Below are 15,114 nucleotides of genomic sequence, written 5' to 3'. Positions count from 1 at the left end.
CCCGAGATCCAAACCCGTGAACCCCAGGCCACCGGAGAGGAGCACATGAACTTAACCACTAAGCCACCAGGCCGGCCGCTCTTTCTTCACAATATTTTAATCACCATAAAATCAAAAGTACAACTTACAATTTCCAAATGCACTCACTTTTTTCTAGCCCTTCTTAAAGTTCTTATGAGAACCAAGTTAAACAACAGACACACAATGTTTTTATAAACTATTGCATTTACTGACGCTACCTAAGAAAACACATTAACCAACTAACAAGTATCTGTGAGCGACTGGGATGTGCCCAGCACGCTGCTAAGCCTTACGGGGAACTAAAATGGTCTCGGAATTTAAGGAGTCTGCAGTCTGGTTGGCACTCAAGCCTAAAACACAGCAAACAAAGAGAAAACTTTCACTCTCTTCTGCTTCATGGTGCAGTTTTCTTGGAGAGGCTGCAAGTGCTATCAGAGTGTATGTCATAAGGAAAGCCTTCAAGAAGGAAACAGGAACTTCAATGACAGAATAAATAAAATGTGGCACGTCCCCAAAATAAAACACTATTCAGCAATAAAAAGAAATGAAGTACTGGTAAATGTGACAACATGAATGGACTGTGAAAACATTGTGCTCAGTGAAAGAGGCCAGACACACAGGACCACATACTGTATAATTCCACTTACATGAGATTTCCAGAAAAGACAAGTCTGCAGAGATAGAAAATAAACTAGTGGTTGCCTAGGCTGGGATAGGGATGGGGGAGAGGGGTGTGGAGAATGTGGAATGACTGGTAATGGGTGTAGCTTTCTTTTCGGGGTAAGAAAATATTTTAAAATTTATTGATGGTTGCACTACTCTGTGAATATACCAAAAAACACAGAATTGTACACTTTAAATGGGTGAATTATAATGGTATGCAAATTATATTTCAAGTTATTTTTTTTTAAATGAGTAGAAATATGTAGGTAGAGGGCAGACCCCTAAAGGGAGAGTAAAATCAAACAAGGCAATGCTAACAGCATCAAGAACATCACGGTAACAGGCTTGATTCGGTGTAGAAGCAGTGCTGGGCAACTAAGGGGATAAGGCTGGGCAGGTCCGCAGGCAGAGGGGATACAGGACACGGTACCAGCCTGGGCAACAGTAAGCAGTATTTTCACAGACAGGCAGAGAAGACTAAACTTGATTTGCAAATCAAAAGGCAGACACTGTGGTAAACTCAATATTTGGGGAAGGTGAGTCTAATGTTTGTACATATGAAAGAAAAGAGAATGAAAAGACAAAGCGAGAAATTTAGTTAGGCAGCTTTGGCCCAATTCCAGGCACTCACTAATAAAGGCCTAGGCAAAGGTGGAAACTTGGAAATGAGGAAGAAGGGGCTGAATCAAGAGAAACGACAGAAGAAAGTAACAGGACTCAGAAACAGATGGAATACAGGAAGATGAAGGAAAGATATGATGAGCCAAAAGCACCTTAGGCGTAGAAGACTGGAACAAGGGTGTTACATTAAGAGAAGCAATGAGGCTGTTAGAACACAAAGTAAGCTTTAAGTGAGCAAGCCACCTGATGAAATTTTGGATACGCTGAGTTCAAGATGAAAGAGGACCCCTAATAGAGATATTTTAAGTATTATCTAGAAGTAACAGCCTAGAGCACATTAACTCCGTGATACTGAGCACCATAATTCTGGCTTTATTTCTTTTTCAAGGGGCTAGTGAATAATTACCAAAACAGTCATATAAAAGGGACAGAAGGATTTTTTTTTTTTACATTTAGCAATAACGGTGGTAGATATAATTGGGTTACATTCTGCTACACAGAACATTACTGAAAACTATGTCATGCTTTTCCTGACAGCCTCATGAGGCTTCATATCCGGCCAAGGCTCTCTTAACACCACATCGAACAAATGATGTGTCTGTGATCTTACTTGACCATATTATAAATATATACACTCTTATTGATTACTGGGGGCAGGGAGAAGGAGATGCAAATAAGAGGATTGACTCAGCCTAGGTGACTCCATTATAATCACTGGAAAAATGACTGAATAAGACATAATTTAGTGACTGACGATCAGAGGCACCATCCTCATATACAAATCAACACATAAATCACAAATTCACTCTTACACAAGGCTTTAGTCTGACAACTCTCTGATATGAAACCTAAACTAACAAAAGATTATTGCAGAGACAGAAAAAGAAGAAAAGCTCAAATAATAATAATTAGTAAACTTATATATACAGGTATACACACATAAGTACCTAATGTCAAAGGGGATTTTAAATTCCTTGCTGTAGGTCCAGTTATCCAAGGAGATCCATCTGTAGTTAAGGTCATTAAATCTGTAGTACGGATCCTGTGGATAAAAATTATAGTAGATGATTTAACACACAAAAATAAATTTATTAAATTAACATGAAATAAATTATTAATGATAGTTAATCACCTAAAATTTAATAAACTCTTGACCTAGGAGCACAAGCATTTCATATGCTGGCACATGGCATCCTTAAGGCTAGCGCTCTGCCCACGTAAGAGATCATTACCTTTCAAACAAAGCGGACATGGCATTTGCAACCTAAAAATACTAAAAGATGTAAAAAAAAAAAAAAAAAATCCAACAAAATACCTAAAAGGAAAGAGCTCTGAGATGGAAATAATATAGTTTCATTTACAAAGAACACGTGTGGAGATTAAGGTTGGCTTCCCTTGTTAAAGGCAAACACAGACCCTCCGAGGCTCTGGCAGGGAACAGAAGGCCTTCTGGGGCGTGGCCCTCAGCCCCGGCGCCCCGCGGGTGTCACTGTGCCTACTGCTGCCACTGTCCCTGGCGGTCTCCAGGGGGAATGCTTTTTCCTTGGATTCACCAAGCATTCCCAAAGTTACTTTTCACTCTGCTTCACTAAGTGAGCACGAAAAGGATCTCTACAGAGAACACACAGGCAGCACAGATCCGGTCGGACTGCCCAACTTCAAGCTGCCTCCATTACCCAGGCCAGGTCAGCGAGCCTCAGCCCATGGGCCAAACGCAGCTCGCTGCCTGTTTCTGGGTGGCCAGCGAGCTAAGAACGGACACGTGGCAATAAATAAAGTTTTCTTGGAGCAGTGCCATGCCCATTCCTTTGCAAATTAGATACAGCAGCTTTCACACTGCAATAGCAGAGTTGAGCAGACATGACAGAGACCACATGACCCAGGAAGCCTAAACCGTATCTGGCCTTTGACTGAAAATGGTTGCAACCTCTGCCCTAGATGCCTGGCCTGCTGGGCGCTCACAGATGCTGTTCCACCCGAGTGCCCAGCCTCCAGTCCTCTCTTTCATAACCCTTAGGTCTTTCTTCTCCACCTCGTTCTCCACCCTTTATCTCTCAGATGAGAGCGCCTAGACAGGAGCAGAACAGAAAGGGGTCAGCGCAGCTTTTCAGGTCATCTGTCTGTGAACACCACCACGGCTACACAGAGGGCAACCGTGGGGGCAGGGCCAAGGGCCATTTCCTCAGGGACTGCAAGTCCAGGTGTTGAAAGAAGAGCCAATTTGGTCTAAGGTCCGCAGAGGTCAGGGCTGGACCACCAAGTCAGGTGGGCGAGGAGCAGGCGGGCACTTGCCCAGAGCACAGATCTGCACGAGGCCCTGCTACATCCCTGGGTGCATCTCCAGACGGAGAGAAAGGAGCTGCCAGCAACCGCTCCTACCGGAAGAAAGATCCTGATAAGCTAGAGGAGGGAGTAGTTGATAAGGTTTAATAACAGCTGATAATCACCAAACTGACTTTTAAATGGGGTGTGCCAGGCCCAACAAATTTGCTTCCTTTTCTGCTCCTCACCCATACATTGACTCAGCCTTTCTAATGAATAAACATGGAACAAATATTTAAGAACATAGGTTTGAAGAGGCACCTAATTACTAGCCTGCATGCGTCTCCACCCAGCCCTCTGTCTAACTCTACACTGTGTCCTCACTCCAACACAGTTAAAAATATCATGCGAAGGAAGACACGAAGGCCAACGCCAATCTGCTAAGCTGGGGCTGGCTGACAATCTGGCTGGCTGGGCATGAAGCCCCTTCCTGTCTCCAGGCTCCTTGAAGGAAACTGTATGTTGAGTTCAAGAGCGCAATCGTTTCAGAATTTTTTTCTAAACAAACAGAATTTAGGGGTTAAAATTTTTCTCTTACTTAAAAGAAGCCAATCTGAAAAGGCTACATACATACATACTACATGATTCCATGACATTCTGGAAAAGGCAAAACTATGGAGACAGTAAAAAGATCACTGGTTGCCAGGGAGTAAGGGGTAGAGAGGGATGAATAGGCAGAGAACAGAGGATTTTTAGGGGAGCGAACTACTCTGAATGAAACAATCACAGTGGATACATAGTACCATACATTTGTCCAAACCCACAGAATGTAGGCCGTCAAGAGAGAACACTAGCGAACACTGCAGACTCCAGTGATGAGGATTCGTCAGTGTAGGTTCACTGATGGTAACAAATGTAACACCCTGGGGCGGATGCTGATGAGGAGGCTGTGCATGTGTGGGTGTATATGGAAACTATTTGTATTTTCTATTCCATTTTGCTGTGAACCTAAAATTGCTCCCCAAAATAAAGTCCATTTAAAAAAATTTCTATTACTAAGGGAAAATACCTTAACCTCCCTAAAATAAAAGTTACAGAGGCTTAGATTACATTTATAATAACTATTCCAAACGGTAAGCAACCATCTTTATTTGGTTCCAGATTGGTCTGACCGCCTTTGCTCATGTTAAAACTCTGAGTCTTATTTAAAGCAAACGGCAGCTCAGCACCCCATCTAATGACTAAGGACCCATGGAAGTTGCTGAGCTGTTGGCAAACCCATGAACCCTAAAAACAGTAACAGTATCATTTGTTGACCATTTACTATCTATCAGCTCCAGGAGAGGCACTCACACACTCTTATCTTTGGAACAAGCATGCGCAGTAAATTCCTAAGACTGAAGGAAAAAAGGCCAGAAAAACAGCCATAAGAGCACCTCGGGAGCCTCGTATCACTGTACTGATTCATGACAGTAATTTTAAAACAACAGCTGTGAAGTCTCCGTGTATATGTCTATGTGTAAGTTACATATCTGTGCTATTTTACCTCCAGATGGCATACTTTCTAAAGAGCTCTGTTTAATTGGCTTAAAGTAAGCACTTACATAAATTATTTCTAAACGCAACAAACCCAGACATCTTTCAAGTTAACGTGATACGAACTAATCTTTGGTAAATGAAAGCTTGTTTAAATTTGTTGGTTTGATTGAAATAGGCACATCCTCAAAGTTGTCAGTATGTGGGTATGATGCAGCTGGGCACCCTCATTCCACATCTATTGGTCAAATAAGCTGATGCTATCTCTGTTACAAAACTGGTGAGCAAAAATAATCACTTAAACTGATGTCAAATTTTGCCTAATGTCTCATGAAGTTTTGTAGGCAATCTAAATAATTACTGGGAATGCGTAAACTACATAGATGTGAAAAAAATAAAAGCGTTGGGAGAACTTCTCAAAATAATTGTTACGGCATGTATATTTAAGATAACTTTCAAAATCTCTCTGGTAACTTGAAATTTTGAAGTTTTGCTAGGTGAAATTAAATGATAAAAATTCACTGAATATCTAGGTCATTTTCAAACAGGATAAAATACTGAAACATTATTGCTAACATGTAAAGTTTATCTACTTTTGGCTTCTTATTATGGAGAAACTAAAAGTTGTTTGGGTCTATTTAAAAATGTCTTGTATTTTATTAAAGGGTTGCACTGTGAAATAACATGTTTCTAGAAATTATAAAAAGTATTTATAAAATTTGCCAAGTCACAGAATGCTAATGTAAAAGAGTTTATAATTGCTTACTTCTTGGTTTTCACTAAAAATTAAGGTCTATAAGGGTTAAAAATTCTAATTAATATATGTGATTAAAGTTACTAAAGATTAATAAGGAAAACATGTTTGAATTCAAAGAAAATAAGATGTATGTTTTCAGTAAAGAAGGTACAAAGAACGGAAATAGTTTTGTTTCTTTTATTAAAAAAGATAAATTTATCCCAAAGTACTAGGAGGGAAACTAAGATTAAAATGAATTTAGTTACGTGAATAAGTTTTAATATCAGAAGTAAGCTGGGACAAAAATTATAATTTGTTTTTCTCTTTCCCTTAAAAAGGATAATTTTCCTGGACTTTTAGTCTACTTTTGATAAAGAGATCATAAAAGGTTTTCTTTACTTTTGAGTGAGTCTTACTTTAGTTAAATGGATAACTAAGCATTGTTTCACAGCAACAAGACCAGAAACCCCTTTGACCAAATGTTTTAAAATCTTTTGATGTTATTGACAAGCCCCCAAAATTCAAATGAAGTCCCTCTTTGGACTTAAAAAAAAATTTCTCTGAGAATTCTCAGAGCCCCTGGGACTTTTCAAAGAAATCTGTTCTCTCTTCCTATAAAGCAAGGCACACTAATTAGGCTTATTTGGTATGCTAAATTACATGGGAAGCATGGCCAAGTAAAGGATGATAAACTCTCTTAGGTTATATTGCATAGGTAAATATTATTCACTATCTTAACCCTGCTACCTTGCTTCCAATATCACAAGAGGAAAAGACTACGACTGCATTCTATTATCTAATTCAGTTTACAGATGGGTCTTACTTAAATGATAAGCAAGGATGCTATCAAGTTGGATATGCTGTCCAGCCTCGAAAATACCTGCTACTTTCTATTAACTCTGCTAACCCAGCAAAAGATTTCCTCCCTACAGGCTCAAGAAATTACCACCGAAGAGAAACAAAGGTGGCAACAGAAGAGGGAAAACAATACTTTTCGATACTTTCTCCCACAGCAGCTCATAAAGCCTGTACTCATTGCCCTATATGACCAAAATATAATCTAGGGAAACTATTTCATGAATCACAAGACCATTTTCCCCTTTCTAAGGGACCCTTTGAGGTGTGGCAATTGGACTTTGTTAAAATGCCACCATCTCATGGATAAATATATCTTGTGATGACCTGTATGTTCTCACATTGGGTTGAGGCTTTTCCTTACAGAAGAGCAATGGCTTCAGGTAAATTATCATTGAAAAGGATAACTCCTGTTTGAGGAATTCCTGCCGAGTTTACACAGTGACCAGGAAACCCATTTCACTGGACAAATAATTAAATCTATTTGTGACATTTGGCCAATAATACAACATTCTAATTAACAGCACAATCAAAACTCAATGGGCAAAGCTTTCGGAAGCATTCCATCTCTCACGGCCAAAAGCTCCTCCACTAGTGCTCCTCAATCTCAGATCACACCCTCGGTAAACAGCAGCTGTCCGCTCTCGAGAGAGTAACTGGATGACCTTGGCAATTAGATGAAAGAACATATGAACCAACTTTGCTTAAAGGAGATATCTTAATTATTGTTGAAGTCTCATTGAGACAGTCAGAAGAAATGACAGGTTAGGAGCTGATTCTTTTCACAGAGAGCTCCCAGGAGATGAAGACCTTAAGATCATGGTGTACAACCTGGAGAATTTATTTATCAGAAGAGGCATCAAATCAAAGACTCTCTGCAGCCCTGTTGGAAAGCACCATACCAGGGACTTTTAACCCATTCATGTGCTGCAGAATCAAAAGGCAGACCCTCATGGATTCACATTTTTCATTTAAAAAAGGCTTCTCCACCTGAGTGCGTTTCAGTTCCTATTTCTGATACCAGACTTCAGCTGACCAATGTGAAAACCTCCAAACCAGAATGAGAAGAAGATGGCAACTGTTGCAGACGGCTGTCCCAAGACTCCGGACCAGGCCTGTGTTCCCAATCTCATATCTCCTCATTTAAACCTTTGCAATGCTTAAACTGTATACCTATTTTATAATGTTCCATTTAAGGTTTTCAGAATACTATCATACTTAAAGAAAGTGATTGATTCAGAACAGACTGGTCTTGAAGGCCAGGCATTTACCAGGTGGCTCCTATCGGAACTCAGTGGTTATGTGGAACAAATCTCTGGCCTTGCCTACCGCCTGGATGGCTAGAGCACTGCACCCTGAGTTTCCCTTGGATGCAGGAAAGGACTCACTCTAAGCTAACACGAGTTGTCAACATTCTTCTCTTTAAGGCCAGATGGGCTCATTCAGTGTTCCACTGGTATGACCACCTAGCAGCTATATTTGTTCCTTCTTTGGAGCTAGAGGATGCATATCATATATAGAGGCCCTGACTAAATCAACTCGACAAGCCTTTAACAATAGCCAAGCAGGAATAGCCTTATTAAATACTAAAATGTCTTCAATGAGAAAGGCTGTCCTTCAAAATAGAATGGGCTTAGATATTTTAACTGCATCCCAAGGTGGTACCTATACAATCATTCAAAGTGAATGCTGTGCTTTTATACATGATGAATCTTCCAATGTGTCATCTCCGCTAAAGCACATGAAAAAGCAGGTGAATGTCTTAAATGAATCTTTCATAATTATAAACAATGTAAACATAAGGAGTCAGGTCAAAGCACACGTACAATGTTTGTGCAACAACCTAAAATCAATTGAAAAATTACATAACCTAGGAAATGCTGCCTGTGTTAATATACACCTCTATGCTTGTCTGACTACTTCCCTCTGATGTGGCTAACTGGGCAAATCAATGAGATAAAAGCCTGGCACCAAGAGATATGATGGACCCAGGGCAGGCAGCAACCACCCTAGCACCGAGGGACAATGTTTTGATCATCAATGCTTTCTATTGAAAGATTATAGATCAAAAGGGGAAAAATGATAAGTAAATGACAAGCAATAGGATATACTGGAGGATATGAGGAAGTCATTTGGGTTAAAACTAATTTGGCCTGATACTGTTTTTCCAAAAGGGACTGAAGTGGCCTGTTCAGCATGCATTGTACATCTGCTCTAAACATTTACAGTGTCCCAAAGACAAGAATGATGCCCTTAAAGACAGGAATGTAACTTTCCCCCACATCGGCATTTCTTTAAGGATAAGCATCTCTTCCTGGGAACTAAGGATTAATTACCGACCTGCTGTGCTCACCTTGTGACCACTGACCTGCTGACCACCGACCTACTGTGCCAGCTTAGCATCTCATGACAATTGTAAAAGCGACATTCCTATCATATGTGATGTATGCTCTTTGTTCCAAGACTGTATATAACCACTCTGTACACCCCACTTCTTCGGTGCCTTTCCTTCCCTGGGGAAGGAAGGCCCCAGGCTAGTCCTCAGATCTAGCTTATAATAAACTCACCCCAATTTTGATTTATAGATTATGGATTGTTTGTGTCGACAGTGTATATACATAGACAAATCCTGAATGGATAATAGTGTATTTTTAAATGTTAATTGTCGTTATCTCTGAAAGCCAGGTCTCTGAGTTTTCTTCTTCTTACTTATCTATATTTTCTAACTTGGCACACTGAGAACATCTTTCTTAAAAAAAAAGCTTTTCAAACTTACACCACTGAAGAATTGCACAGGAAGGCTGGGAACATTGCTAACAAGGGTCCCTTATCTGAGCACTTACCTGCCCTATGGTTATTAGTGAGGTTTTCTGCCTCACTAGAACACGACGTCCCACAAAAGGCAACTGAGTGTTACTCATTTCTTTATTTCCATTGCCTATTTTAGTGTGTGGCATAACAGAAGGCTGAAAGAATGAAGCATAACCTTTGGCTGGGAGCCCAAAAGGCTCTCCTAGAGCCCTAAGATTTCCATCTGTAGAGGAAACGCAGCCACCTATGGAACGCCCAAGGCTGGCCACAGAGCCTCTTGGGAAATAGAACTCCATTTAACCAACTAATCAGACTGAGAAGTCCTGAAGTTTTCCTTGACTCCTCTTTCTCTCACTCCTCCCACCCAATCCATCAACAAACCCAACTGAACAAATCCTGTTGCTTCTACATTGAAAATACATTCTCACAACCATTCTCACCATTTCACTGCTGCCACCCTGGTCCAAGCCAGAAGTCACTTCTCGCCCAGACAACAGCCACAGACCCCCACCTGGTCTCCAGGCTTCCATTCTGATGCTTCGTAGTCTTCACACAACAGCCAGAATGACCTTCCAAAAGGCAAACCCAACCATGCAACCGCAAGCTCAAAACTCCCATCACAAACAGAATGAAATGCAAAGTGTCTCCATGGTCAGTTTGCAAGCCCAGCATGATCTGCCCTCCAGCCCTGCTTTGAACTCCTCCACCTCCCAGGCTCTCAGGGCTCCAGCCACACCTGGCTGCCCCTACTCCCGGAATTGGTCAAGCACATCCCCACCTCAAGGCCTCTCCCCTCCCTACTTCCGTCTTTTTCTCTTCTTTGCTAGGAATGCACTTCTCCTTGAAACAGACCTTATCAAAAAGATCTCCGCTTAAAAGTCACTTTATCAAAATGGCTATGTTTAACCACTTTTTTTAAAATAGCAATCCTTTCCAACCAGCATTCACTCCCTGTTCCTTTAAGCTGCCATATTTTTCTTCAGCGCATCACCTGTCATTATATCATTGATTAATTTGTTTATTGTCCACCTCCTCCATTACGTCTATCGGCACAAAGCCTTTTTCTTCACCGCTCAATTTCAAGCAGTTAGAGTGCCTGCCACGTTAAATACCTGAGATAATTAGGTGAATGAATAAATCAATGAATGACTTAGGCAAGATATGTTTCAAGTTCTCATGTAAACACAGTATTTGAGCTAGTGTCTGCACTAAACTACAGAATATTCCCCGAGGTCAACACCAAAAAGAGATGCTGTAATAAAGCAGGTGGGATCACAACATCACATTACTCAGTAATCAGACTGAGGTTGATGATTATTGTCAACAGGCCTGGAGCTCCCCAATCCCCAAAAAGCTGCCCCACTCTCATCCCACTATGGTTTAAGACTCACATCCACCTTATTGACAATGTTTTTCTAAGAATTTTTGAAGAGATTTAACAGACGTGAATTATTCTCACGAGGAAAAGTTATCTCATACCATGAGCAACCTCCTTCTCGTTAACTAGTAACCAAACATTGTTTCTGGAGATATATATAGCCCTGTAACATAAAATAACAATCTGATTTGCTAAAGCCACTAATTATTTCCCACTGGCTTAACTCTACCAATAAAATGAGGCAAGCAGAGACCCTGCGAAATAAACGCAGGCACTCATTCTCAAGACACGTGTCAGCGAAGTCCCAGGGTATGAGGTCAGCTGCGGACTATGTTACAAGTAGTTTGTTGACTCAAAATAAAGTACTTAAGTTTGAGAATTATTTACTTAAAAAGTAAACCAGACCGTGGTGGTGTCATTTACAACATTCACTTCCTTTCTGATATACATTCCTGAAAAAAAGCTAACGCATACCAGATCAGAAATTGTGCATAACCCTAGTTGACCGTTCTGTTATTTATGTAAACTTTGAATGATGCTCCTGACAGTCAACCACAGTGCTTCCAAACCACATGATTTTCCAAAGCACCAGGTTAAGTGTAGCATCCTACAGAACCCAGGCTATGGAGTCCTGCCAGCCTGGGTTAAAACTGCATTTCTGCCACTTAGTTACTGTGTGGTCTTGGGTAAGTTCTCTAACTCTTCTGGGCTCCATAACTCCCTACCATAAAATGCAGATAAGAAGACCTATTCCGTAGAGCTGTTATGAAGATCGGGACAATGCATGCCCCATTTATCAAGTACACGTCGTCCCAGTCAAAGAGGATTAAAGAATGGGAAAACAAGGTGGAAGTCTGTTTGCAAACCTCCGCATGTAGGCAGCCAAACAGGAAAACACCCTCCACAAGGAGTCTATAAACTGGAGCATCTTTTGGAACACACACACACATTACACGCCCTGAGAGGAAACAGTCCTTTGTTCATATCCCAGTCAGCCTTAACAGCCATTCGCCTTTCCACTAGCACTGACGCTCCTCACCTGACACCTGCAGATCCCATTCTTCGCAACCTAAGTGCTGCATCAATCCTAAAACTGACTCCCTGAGGACGAAAAGCGAAAATGAAAAACTGAGACGTTACTGAATGTAGTTCACACTTAGCAAAAGACCACGTCCCCCGCACCGTTCCGGTAGTTGAAACAGTCCTACCCCGCCTTACGCTTTGTCAGTGACAACGTGCCCTTTCCAGTGAGAACCACGGCCGTAAGGAGCCCCCCGTGGAAACGCTGCCCGCGCTCTCTAAACTTCGCCCGGCACAGTTCCTGACGTCCCAGCGTGGTCGGCCAGGCTCCATAGAGCCCGACCCCCGCGGGGCTCTTCGGCCACAGTGGATAAACCGCCCCGGCCTGTCCGCCCCCCCCGACCACAGGACGCAGAGGGGAAGTTAGCGCCGGATGGAGGAGCAGGGCCCAGGGCTCGGGGCTCGGGGCTCCGCACGAGGGCAGGCGGGCGCAGGCTCGCGGCGGGGTCCGCACGCACTACCTGGATGAGGTTCTGCTGCAGCAAGGCAGTGTGCACGCACCCGGGGACGTCCCCGGGCAGCTCCAGCGAGCCGTTCCCGCTGCGGATCCGCCAGCGGCCCCGCAGGCTGAGGGTGCGCGCCGCGGCGCCGGCGGCCGCCCCGCACACCGCGAGCAGCAGAAGCAGGCGGAGGCGCATACCGCCAGCCGGACCGCGCACGCCCAGCCCGGCGACTCCCGGCGCTCCCGGGAGCCTCCGGCGGCGCTGCTCCCCGCGCCGGCCCCGGATGTCGGCCCCGGCCCCGCCCACCCCGGCGCGCCCCGCCCCGCGCCGGGCCCGCTGAGCTGCGGGCGGGAGGTGAGCGCCGAGACCGGGGGCCGGAGCTGCGGCGCGGGGCGCGGCTCCAGATCGGACCCCCGCGGCCTGCGCTCTCCTCGGCGCTTGCTCCTCGGCCGCTTCGCCGTCTGAAGCAGAGGCGAAAACCGTGCACGGTAATTGGGACACACAGATCCCTGGGCGCGAAGCGGGGCAAAGCCCCGGGGAGCTCAGGGACAGGCCGTAGCATGCGGGGACCACAGCTGGAGAGGCTCCTCACTGCTCCGGAGAACCCAAACACCAGGACACCCACCGCTTTCCTTCCTCCAAATTTCTCCAGACCCTCATCCACGCTGCAGGGTCCGCCTGGTGGCGGTAACGCCCCGCTCCTGCAGCAACACAGGCCGGTCCCAGAGCGAGCCTGCCCGTCAAAGAGGACGACATTACTACACATATCTAACTCGGAGGTTGTCGGAGGGCTGAGCCAGTCCGCGCGCAGCGGGCCACACGGGGGCGGTGAGGAAGCGCAGCACCTTAGCCGGTGTGCGCGGACCAGGAGGTTCCGGGGGTTCGGGACACCTGCACCTTGTGCGCAGGCAAGTTTAAAATCCTCTGACGCCCACTGGCTGTGGGCCTCACGCAAGCCGCAAAAATCTCTAATACCTCCCTTTCCTGACTCGAAAATATAGGCTGTTACTCCTTTTTCAGGTTGTTATAAGCATAAGATGAGTTAAAAATACATAGCTGTCTGTAACGATGCCGGGGTTCCCAAGAAATACCACAGGTGTAGTTCAGGGTCTCAAAGTCACGTGGTCTACTTGAGTCCCCTTTTTACAATAGGGTGTGACAGTGATCCTAGGAAGTTTAGAGGGTATTTCACATTGCGTAAAATAGCCTGACTTATTCCTGTGTTGATGTTGTCTGCCTTATTTCCATATATAAGAGGAAGTCTTTAGTGCCAGCCCTCAGGGCGTAGGGGTTAAAGTTTTGCTCACTCTGCTTCAGCAGCCTGGGTTCCATTCGGGCCGAGGGACCACACCGTTCCTCTGTCAGTAGCCGTGCTGGGGCCCCGGCTCACGTAGAAGACCTAGAAGGATTTAAAACTGGAAGATACAACCATGCACTGGGGCTTTGGGGTAGGGAAAAACAAAAAAAGAGGAAGTCTTTGAAGAGAAGTTCTCCCCTCGTCAAATCTGAGCTTTGCTTTGCCTTATAATGGCCCTGGAATTGCCTGAATCTGCAGACATACGACAATATTTTAGTATTTCAGAGGCAGTATTTTTCACAAGCCTAGCATCTTAGCTTTAGAGACATTATGGATTATCCAGCCCAAGCTTCTGGTTTTACAGCTGAGGGAACAGGATCCAAAGAGGTCAGGTGACTTGCCTGTCATGCCTTGACAGATGTGCTCAGCTCTCCTCTCTGGCTTGTGGTCTCCTTGTGGTAGAGCCCATTGATATGAATAGAGAAGGCTCTGGCTGGTTCAAGGCCGTCCTCATTCCAGAAGCATTCTTACTTTTCATAGGAACAAAGTTCTCAATTCAAATAATATGCCATAATTCATGGCGTTGAAGGGCCAGCCCTGGTCTATTCAATACTGGTAACAAGACTAATGGCAGCAAGAGTGGCAAAAGAATTTTTTGTAAATCCCGGAGATCCCATTAAGCCAAGTCAAAGGAAAATTCATCCCAGGGAATATGTTTGGATATGTTCTGTTGTTCTATTAAGAAATCTTTTAGGGTGACGTGAGCAACATGGTGGAGTGAGCAGTTTTCTTTGTCTCTCCCCCTTCGAACTAAAACTAATTCGACATTCATCAATGGACAAAGAATATCCACACAGCATCTCAGGACGCCTGAGAGACCCGTGCTGCTATACGTCAGAAGGTGGACAGACTTCCCCCCAGGAGGAAGTGGAGATAGGTGAAAACTCTCTGACCCCCGGACAGCCTAGTACCTGCCAGCAACTTTTTACCAGCTGACATGCTCATTGCATCGCCACAGCACCAAGGGCCGGTGTGCATGTGTATGGGCAGCATGATGGTGGAAACAGGTGACTCCAGCCCTACTTAAGCCCTGCCCCCCCCGGATTGCTCCGTAGCCCAGTGGGAAAATCCACAGTCCCACAGCAGCCACAGGGAAAGCCTCTACTCGGCTTTAGCAGAGAGGCTCCGCCCAGCATTCAGAATGCTGGGAGGCCCTGGGACAAAAGGAGCTGGCCGGTGCAGCAACCTGCCAGCCGCCTCTAACACGCAAACTCCTGCTGTGGCCCAGAGCGGGCAAGGGAGACCCAGAGGGACCATGTGAGTTGGCAGTGGCAAGTTGGAGCCCGAGCGAGACTGCACCACGGTCCAGGGGAAAATCCACAGTCCCACAGCAGGAGCAGGAAAAGCTTCT

The 15,114-nt window shown here is 44.4% G+C and overlaps 1 protein-coding gene across 3 annotated transcripts in view; it reads right to left on the bottom strand.

Annotated features, from left to right (window-relative positions):
• Positions 1 to 12,700, bottom strand: part of MANBA (mannosidase beta) — a 113,852-nt gene extending 101,152 nt beyond the window's left edge. The window contains exons 1-2 of one of the 3 annotated variants that reach the window (XM_070614143.1): positions 12,425 to 12,700; positions 2,253 to 2,347 (exon numbers count right to left, since the gene is read on the bottom strand). In XM_070614143.1, the coding sequence (XP_070470244.1) occupies positions 2,253 to 2,347; positions 12,425 to 12,601 (272 nt within the window). In that variant the 5' untranslated portion in view covers positions 12,602 to 12,700. Of the gene's footprint in view, positions 1 to 2,252; positions 2,348 to 9,945; positions 10,051 to 11,922; positions 11,980 to 12,424 lie in introns of those variants that run through there. The other 2 variants (XM_070614145.1, XM_070614144.1) reach the window with 2 other exon arrangements.
• Between the last annotated feature and the right edge of the window lie 2,414 nt (positions 12,701 to 15,114).

This window comes from Equus przewalskii, chromosome 3 (genome assembly GCF_037783145.1).
Source record: "Equus przewalskii isolate Varuska chromosome 3, EquPr2, whole genome shotgun sequence".
Lineage (NCBI taxonomy): Eukaryota > Metazoa > Chordata > Mammalia > Perissodactyla > Equidae > Equus > Equus przewalskii.
Note: the sequence above shows the minus strand (reverse complement) of the source record. Positions and strands in the feature narration are given on the sequence as shown.